The 9,295-nt window shown below is 38.0% G+C and overlaps 1 protein-coding gene across 2 annotated transcripts in view; it reads right to left on the bottom strand.

Moving 5' to 3' along the window:
• Positions 1–2,981: 2,981 nt before the first annotated feature.
• The window catches only part of LOC146133524 (1-phosphatidylinositol 4,5-bisphosphate phosphodiesterase delta-4-like), a 43,432-nt gene continuing 37,118 nt past the window's right edge, over positions 2,982–9,295 (bottom strand). For both annotated transcript variants that reach the window (XM_083396490.1, XM_083396489.1), the window contains exons 15-20: positions 8,926–9,075; positions 7,724–7,841; positions 6,195–6,370; positions 5,983–6,084; positions 3,950–4,139; positions 2,982–3,440 (exon numbers count right to left, since the gene is read on the bottom strand). In XM_083396490.1, coding sequence (XP_083252616.1) covers positions 3,352–3,440; positions 3,950–4,139; positions 5,983–6,084; positions 6,195–6,370; positions 7,724–7,841; positions 8,926–9,075 — 825 coding nt within the window. In that variant the 3' untranslated portion in view covers positions 2,982–3,351. The remainder of the gene's footprint in view (positions 3,441–3,949; positions 4,140–5,982; positions 6,085–6,194; positions 6,371–7,723; positions 7,842–8,925; positions 9,076–9,295) is intronic.

Genomic DNA, 9,295 nt, shown 5'->3' with positions numbered 1-9,295 from the left:
CAAGAGCAACTATTTGACGAAGCTACTTGCGTACGACCTGAAAAACCTTCGTCTACCACAAGCGGTACGCGTGCCACAAGTTGAGAACCTGATCTAGATAGCTGTGGTAGGATTAGCACGCGAGACGTTAGTGAAAGGCGTGCGCCAGGAGCCGGTACGAAACCCACCGGGTCACCTTTGCCCTGTTTCAATCGGAACGCGGGCCGCGTGTCCTTCGATGAATCACGCACTGTTTGTTTTGTAACAAAGCGCAGCGCCGCTGACCGACCTTAATGGCCTGCCCACGCCGCGAACGCTTCCGGGCCAGTAACAGCTAGAAATCCAGAGGGGTGACTCAAGTCGTCGAGCGGCTGGGCTTCGAGCCCCATTGAGTAATTTGAATTGCGAATCTAGTCCGTCATGTTTTTTCCCTCTTCAAGCGATGATGACCCAAATAAGCTGCTCAAGCCGGTTTCATTATCAGCCGTACACGCGCACAGGTTTATAAATGGCATCATTATCGACCGGTTCGCGGTTAAAATTAATTTCGTCGCCGCCAGGTATAGGTAGAAGATTAACCTCAGTCGATTTCGGTTGTTAACATTTCCATGTCATAATCGTCCATAATTAGGCGTTTTACGTATAACATTTATTAAATTATGTTTCCAGTTATCCAATAGAGCAGTTGCAATTTACACAATGTAGGCGTACAGCATATTATACCATTGTGCTTCTTCTCAACGCATGTTAACATTTTGAAACGCAGTTCTTAAAAATGTTGTAATTTCTTAAAACACTATTTTTAACATGAGCTGTTTCTGGTTCTACGTATGCTTAGCCCTAATTTCAAATAGTGGGACTTTTCATTAGGTTGGCTAAGTATAAAGCTATATTTTAGTTCTCCTTCGAATTAGGCTTTTCAACAAATATCACTAATATAAACTTCGCATTTCGTAGTATTTTACCATGAGGGTCGCGGAAAATTTTAGAAGAATAAAATAAATAACTTAAGAAGCTCTGCATTGTAGTAACCGTTGTTGTCTTGCCAAAAAATATTAAAAATAGTTGGTTTTTACGTTTAACAAACAGTCAAATGACAAGACCGAGCAAAAACTCAAAGCACGCCGAAATAAGTGTTTGACAACATTGATGTTAGCTTTCGCCATGTTAAATATTTGTTCGACATTTTTGTTTTAAACTGTAATTTGATATTGTAACAGGTAAACGTTACTAATGTATTTTACACCTTTAAGTTTAAAAATCAATATTTTAAATTTGTATGCCGTGTAATGCTACAGTGCAATGCCGACCGTAAAATATGTATCCTGATCATCTATTAAAGTAAAGACTGTTTTATGGAATAATAATATGTTTTACAGGCTTGGCTTTGACTTTGGCAATGCTGTATAATAGTTTTTAACAGTTGACCAAAATTCATTAAAATAGAATCCTTGCCTTCGATATATTCGCTTAAATCAGACAACATTTTCAAAGGTTATTATTAACCAATACTATGCAGCAAATCGATGCTATTAGCCTTTCGAACCTCGTGTTTTGTCGAAGGTCGGGTGTTCCCTTCAGGAAGACATGAAAGGTCATCTTAAAATTACCCTAATTTGAGGAACTGGTAATCAAAATTTTAAAAGACCGTCTTCGACAATCAATGTTTTCTAACAGCCCGACAGATAATTTTGCAAATAGTGAATTTTATTTCATTTCGTATAAACGTATAGCCTGTCTCTGCATCAAGAAATTGATTTGTCCTACGAACAACTGAAAACAAATTTGGAATCGCACGTTTGCCCTGCTCTCTTTTGACAAAACACTGTTACTTTGAAGTAAATCATTTTCAAACAAGCCAATCGATCATTGAAGTTTAGTTTTAAATCATTCTAATGTTATTCTCTCGGGCAATCGTTGGTATTCCTAAAAATACGAGTATTTTTCACGCGTGAGAGCTTAAATCATTTTGAGATCAGCGAGTGTGCACAACCGAAATTATCCAATTTACACAATCTTCTGTATTTTTCGTGAAATGTCGAACTGATTTTCTGGTCGCATTATGTTGACTTGCATAGGCTACGCCGAACCTTTTTTTTTGCCCGAGTATTTTTAAGACTCTTTATTGTGGTAAGACGTGGAAGGTGAAAGCGTTTTGCGTCTGACAGAAGGGCTGGCCGAACTTGTGTTGCGGTAATGTTATTTCAGATAATTGCGGATCTATTCTGGGTAAACGTCCATCAGATAACATTTGAAATGTTACCTTTAACATATGAAATGTTACGTTTAACATCTGGAATGTTATTTTTTATAGGATCTTTTTAACCAGTGTTGCGAAAATGGCCAACGTTTTAGCTTCTTGTTAAACTCTTTACCAATTTCCACACAGTTTGGTACACCGAAGTAACAGAACAATTTTAATCTATATAAATTTAATATTGAGGGGCGAAATAATATCTTGTTGGAAAACTACTGTTTAATTTATAAATTCTAGGCGCGCTAGTTAAGCACCGTAATGTTAATATTCGAAATGCCTCTTTCTTATTTTGTGATTCAAAATAATAGTTTAAATTAATTTGTGTTATTCGTTTGGTACGCACAATATATCCTGACAAATACAAAGTTATTTGTGAAGAGTAATGTAGGTTACGTAGAATCCTTTTTTAGATTTCTATGCGAAAAAATGGTTGCATAAGGACGCTTTTTCTTCTACCTTTTTCCAAAACCAGTCGATTAAAAATTATCAAGTAAACCATGTGATTGTAATTAAGTACTAATTCGCCACTCCTGGTTTGAATACATACATCGATTTTAGTCCACAGACTCATATATTTCATTTTTGCTATGTTTGGTAACCAAATGGCTTACATACAAGAAGTATTTCTGGTAATAGTTGTAGTATTCATTTATTTGGCTATAAGCCTTCTGTTTTTAATAGCTTCGTCTATTTGTTCTGGTCCATTAGGTTAGGAGGTTGAGTGTTATTTTACACACTTTTTATCTTTAATGGTATATTTTATTGCGTTTGAGGAAATGCAATGCCAAATTATAACGAATCTGACATGAATCAGCAAGCTATCAACTTTATCAAAATATATAGTAATATAAAAAACAACAGTAATAATAAAAAATAGCAAGTGTAAGCACAGGATTATTGTAAACTGAATTCTTAGGTATTTTTGTAAAAATAAAACAAAAAGCGAGTATATTTATAATTATAAATACACCTGACTATAGGTAAAATTAATTATGAACATAATTAGGATGAGTAGGTGCGAAAGTGACAAAAACTTGATTAAAATAAGCGAAAAATCTGCTTTTCTTCGAATAAACATACACAATTAACAAAGCAAAATGATGAAGTTTTTGACTTCAGATTGCAGAAATTTTCGTGTTTACAAATAGCGTGGCAGGGTTAATAGCTGAGGCAGCGTGCGTCTCCAGATGAATATGTCGGTATCCTGCAAAACAATTTTTTTAGCGAATTTAAGAATTGGGTTAAATGGAGTTAAACTCTTTACTTGTCAGTGCAAGTATTTTATTTTTTAGTGTATAAGTTACAATTGAAAGTCAGCAGATCAGCTGGCAGTATTGCCCATAGTTTTTTTAAAAATCATCCAAATTATTCCCTGGTAATCCTTAAACTCCTATATATGCAGGTAAATTTTTTTAAATATTGTTATAAGGAAAGTACAATATAGCTAAAAATACGTTTATATACATATACCGATTTAGATTTTAGCAATAACAAACTTTTCCTCTTAGTGTTTCGGTCAAGCGATTCTTTAATAATTGGATCGCTTTGCGGCCACGAGCCGGCACATGTAGCGTGCCCAAAACGGTAGCTTTGTTTATCTAAAATGCCTTTAGCAGCCGGATGTGTCTGCCAAGCGTTGGTGCGCAGAACAAATCTGGATAACTGTCGGATTAGTCGTGAAATATATGAGTTAAGGCAGCTGCCTAATCGCACCTGGGCTAACGCTTTCAACTGGAACAGTGTAGGTGCCGACTAGATCGTCATCTCCGTACGTGTCCTTGTCGAATACGCTAACCTCCAGAAACGCCAGTCCTGGAACCAGAATCTCGAATTCGAGCGGTTTCTCGTTCACCCATGTGGGGTTAAATCCGTTATCGGACACCACGCTCGTCTTCAAGGTTTTCTGTTAATACGAATCGAAACAGTCAAGCGGACAAAGGCGTAACCAAGGAGGTTACAGGGGCCATGCCCCCCCCCCCCCAAAAAAAAAAAAAAAAATTAAATATTGTACTCCTAATAATTTATTTTTTTGCATTCAAGACCTGTACCACGAAAGTTGATCACGGGCATGTCACACCTTCAATTGTGCACTGTTATGTAACAAACGATGGAGTTATTACCACGTTTGCTATACATTAATGTGGTTTTACTACTTTTAGTCATTTTATTTTTACTATTTCAATGTTTTTTGAGTATTGCGTTAAAACTCAGTCAGTTGCTGTTGGAAACGATTTGCTAGCATATTTATTTGTGTTCGATACGGCAGTTCATACAATGGCAAAAGTTTAACAAAAAAGTTTAAACTTTTTGCCCCCCCCAAAAAAAAATACGGCTAGCTTCGCCACTAAGATGGGACACGCATAAGACCTATAAAGCAAAAATATCAAGACGGAATTATTTATGATAGACCAACGCAATAATAAAATCTGAATAAAACTTAAATTCAACGAAATGCGTAGGCCTTTTTTGTTTGTCGAAATGACACCCAATCCCATCGAAATAATACTTAAATGCCCTGACTGACACTGAAAGGGTATGGTAAGATTGGGTGAAGCTTTTTTGACATCGGTCGTTTGGCCTCGATGTTTTGGAGCCGTTGTTTGGGTATCGTACTGTTTTCCCTTTGTTTGGGGTTAGGGATAGGCAATGGGTAGGAAGATTTGAGCCAGGTTTAAATTTATTTAGTGATGACGTTGAGGGCGAGGTTTTGTGTTATGTAAAATGTTGTTTAGATTGTATTCTGACGGGTTTGGGTCTTATTTCGATTATTAGCTATTAGTCTTATTTTGGTCGGAATCCTAACTGTGATTTATTCTGACGATGATGTTATTCTAATTACGGTCTGATTGCTGTAGTAAGCAGTGATGCTTCCTTGTTAAACGTTTTGTTATGTGTCCGGAGGTACTTTACATCGGTTGAGGCCTTTGCCATTATGCAACGCATGGGTTGCAATGCAAGGATTACATAAGCTGTATAGCTATATACTCGTTAAACATGATCCAGGTTTGGAACACTTCAGCATATGGATTTTAAAACATGCTAAGTAGAAAACCACATCTTATCTCAAAGCTGTTTTAGTTTAACCTATGGTTAGAAAATATCCACTTGTTGCCCCAGCACGCGCCTATCGCCACGTAATTACAAAAGTTTTTCGTCGGGCGTGCGTGATTGCAGTCGAAACATCAGCTTTGATTGCGCCTGTGATATTTTGCTGTTATTGTTACAGCGGCGGGGTAATTGACAGATCATGGCCTCAATGCGCAGCGTGATCAATAGCTTGTACTGCACGGGATTTACCGGTCATGTCCCATACTACGATGTGGGAGCGTTTTATGACTGACAACAAACACGAGCGGTACGGGCGGTGAGTAGAACTAACTATTTGAGCGACCGAGGCGTACGCTAAGCAAACGAAATAAGGGCGTACCGTTAACGTTTGCGAGATTAGTCGATACGTGAAAGCGAAAGTTTTACTTATAACCAATTGTGTCATTGTAAAATACTCAAGTAAAGGGTGGTGCACAGCCACTACATAGTGTAACAGAACCTTTCCTCTATATTATTTGAAATTTTATCCTTTTATTGTATTATCTTTTATGGGGATTTATGTAGAACTATTAAATAGCATGTTGTTTTCAGATTTGCCTTGAATTTTGTTTTATGTCGCGACACTGTCTTGAAACCGTCCGCAAGGAGCAACGCAACAAAAGCACTTAGACATTTTTCAAGTGAAAGCAAATACTTACGCAATCCACGTCACAGCCGACCACCGAAACGACTACATATGGATCAATGACGTCACTAGACTTCGAGGTCGTCGGCTTAGGAAGCTGCTGAGCCGAGATGATCTTAAATACAAGTAAAGTGGTTCACAGTAGGCGAATACATGAGTCATAACGGTAAGGGTTGAGTAACAGGATGCGGCAGTAGACAGGGCAATTATGCTACGGTGACGTACCCGAATGGAAAAAGTAACGGGCGACACTCCGGGCGCTTTTCGGCAGACGTTTTTCGGGTTGAAGCCCTTTTCTAATAGACACCTCGGTTTTAGAATGTATCCGCACCCACCGTTGGTCTTAAACTTGCTGTGGTTTAAGTACATCTCCGTGCCTTCCGTCTGATAGTTGAGTGCCACTGTAAGGAATTTCAACCACGTTATAGTGCTGTTCTCATCGGCGAGAAAGCATGACGAAATCCCGCCCCATTCAGTGAAAGCAACGAAATAGTATTTTCACTTTTGCTGCAAAGCTTTGGATAGTTTGGTAAAATTATTTGGAAGATATTTTGTCATTGTTAGCACCACTTTTGATAACTGATTTACCATTAAAACAAAGAGTTGTGTTGTCATTATGAGGTCAAAAACTGTGCTAAATTTGAGCTGCGATTAAAGCGTGCGTGTGTTTTAGTTATGTTTCAAAAACTTGCGCAATCTTTTTTTACGTTTGCTCGTCAAGAGAAACTTCAAAATAGTAAGTTTTCGAAACGTGCGCCACCGTAATGAACGCGATTAGATTGATTCAAAAACTATTTAACGCAATTGTTAGGGTGAAAATTTTGTTTTTGTTAAAAATATATACATATATTTTTTTGTGTGTTTTTTTTACCCTGGGCCGAATTCCTCTGAAACTTTAAAAGTTCGGTTTACGTTAAACTTGCGAAAGCCCAGGAGAAAGGCCGCCGAAGTTTCTTTATTATATCAAGTTGAATGGTTAGGTCGCCGCAAAAATAAGTTTAAGAGTCCACAAATTAAGGTTTTTCTTTAGCAAAGCAAACCGTGCATTGACAGCGAAAATTAAATGAGAAAAAGAAACCAATCTACAGATCGTCTAGCAATGGTTGCGTGCCGTCTAGCAGTGGTTTTCGTCGGTGTCAAAACTCAGCCATGTTTGCCGCCATCAGATATTGCTTCACACAACATGAGGTCGACGAAAGGCCGTCACAACCAAAGTATGTTGTCGTTGTACGCTGCGCGGGGATTTATTCGTGTGAGCTTGCAAGGCTCAATGACATTCAACACCCATAGGCAATTAGATTAACATGTAATTCCTCGCGCCTCTGTCGCCCGTTTATGTCAACAGACAACATTCGTCGGAATGTCTTATCCGCCCGCCGTTTGTTTTGCTGTTGCGTGAGTGAATCCCGATTTACTTCCTGGCCAATATTAAATGACGCAATTGGATATAAACGGAGCCTTGAACAATTTTTAATGAGCATTTTTATTTTTCATCTGTCATTAATCAAGTTAATTAAAGAAAAAGAAAATTTCGTTGAGAACTCAAGTTTTGGAATTGCGGAAAAACAATAGGATGTTCACCGGGTTTTTGTTTATCTGAGTGTGAAGTAGAGAAAAAACGAAAAAAAATTAACCTTTAAAAATGTTTTTACGATTGCGAGTAATTTGTAAAATCCCAACAATCCTAAAGAAGAGTTTACTTATGACAGAAAAAAAGTTATCTGGTATATATCCAAAGGAAATCTTCCTCATACCTATTTGGCATCCAGCATTCCACATGGGCAGGGGATTGTAGTTACTGGAATTGGTGCGGGCTCCGCGTGGATAAATCCGAACCAACTGCCACTCACTGTGTTCAACGAAATACTCTGGCTAAAAAAAAAAATTTTTATCTTCATATGGCTACTTTTGTCAAGCAGATTCAAATAAGGAGGATTTCAAGCCAAGTTTATAACAAAATTTTGCGGGCCGCATACGGAAGTTAATAATCACTTTGTAACACACATATATTTTTATCGGTCGATTTTGTGTCGAATTATGCAAATGAGAGCAGTCTAATCGGACTTCTAATCGGCGAAAAAGACGATTTTTTTGTTTATTTTGTATGCGATAAACTGGGCGCACAACAGAGATTGTAAGCTAACACACATTGTGCTTTGTGCAGAGTTTATGAGTCACACGGTGCAACATGCCATACTGTGCACCGCGCTTTTCGGATGAATAAATTCCTTGAAAAAGACTACGTTTTTCCTCCAACGGGTGGAATTTAAAAACTAGCATTTACATAGTTAAGTTAGCAAAATATAGTTTGGTGAGAAACGTTCGCCCCCAGGAACCGTCCCTGTTCGTGACCATGCTTTAACAAACTAACTGTGATGTGGAACCACATCAGATTACTCCGCGTACTTAGGCGTGGCAATAATTCTCCACATATTAATCTACTCCAAGCGACTATAGTGATACTGATTTCAATGCGACTTGCGAGGTGAAAGGTTTGCCCAAATCTGACTTGATCACTCAATTATATTACACGCTTTACTGAACTACTTTACAACAATAAGTGTAATTGCGCAATACACCAGCTATAGTCTGTATACTTAGTTGAAACACATTGTAAACTGTAAAATGGTGCTATATTGTGGACCGCCATAAAGGGTTGCTGGCTGTTGTTCAGACCTGTTATAGCACATAGTTCTGTACACATAGTATAGTTATTTGCCTGTGATTTTAGGAAAGGGATACAAGTTTCATCTTGCTTTCATCAGGCTTATGTTCGTCTGTGGTAACTTCATCGCGTGACCCAATGTACGACTGGGACTATCTTCAAAGAAGTTTAAAAAGGATATTGGATAGCAGATTTGCCCCCGAACATTGATTTTTTCTAGATTAGGTAGTCGTTAGAAAACCGCAGACATTCCCGGAATAAAAAGTGATGACTATCAGTATGAGTCAATACCTGAGTGCTTATTAGGCTTTCAGTTTTGTCTTCGTTAAGCGACGAAATATGTTCGCTTCCTGAATTGCTTTTTGCATCATCAAATCCCTTGAAATGCCTGCTTTTGGCGTATACGACGCAGTTCGACAAGTCGCGGGACAATTTGATTTTCTGGGTAAATGATATAAAGAAAAACAGTTACAATAAAGAAAAACAGTTTTGTCTTGTGGTTGAACTTCGAAGTGAGAACAATGTTCCATTCATAACATATTGCATGCCGAAAGACCAACCTACTTTTATAAACACATAAACAAGAAGCCTGAGCGGATTAGCTAGCTGCATTGGGTGCAACACATCTTTGCCTGTCGCCATTTTATTTTAGCGCTTATTT

This window comes from Ascidiella aspersa, chromosome 9 (assembly GCF_963924565.1).
Source record: "Ascidiella aspersa chromosome 9, kaAscAspe10.2, whole genome shotgun sequence".
In the NCBI taxonomy this organism is placed as follows: Eukaryota; Metazoa; Chordata; class Ascidiacea; order Phlebobranchia; family Ascidiidae; genus Ascidiella; species Ascidiella aspersa.
The sequence above is the reverse complement of the archived record's forward strand: the minus strand, read 5'-3'. Positions and strand labels throughout refer to the sequence as shown.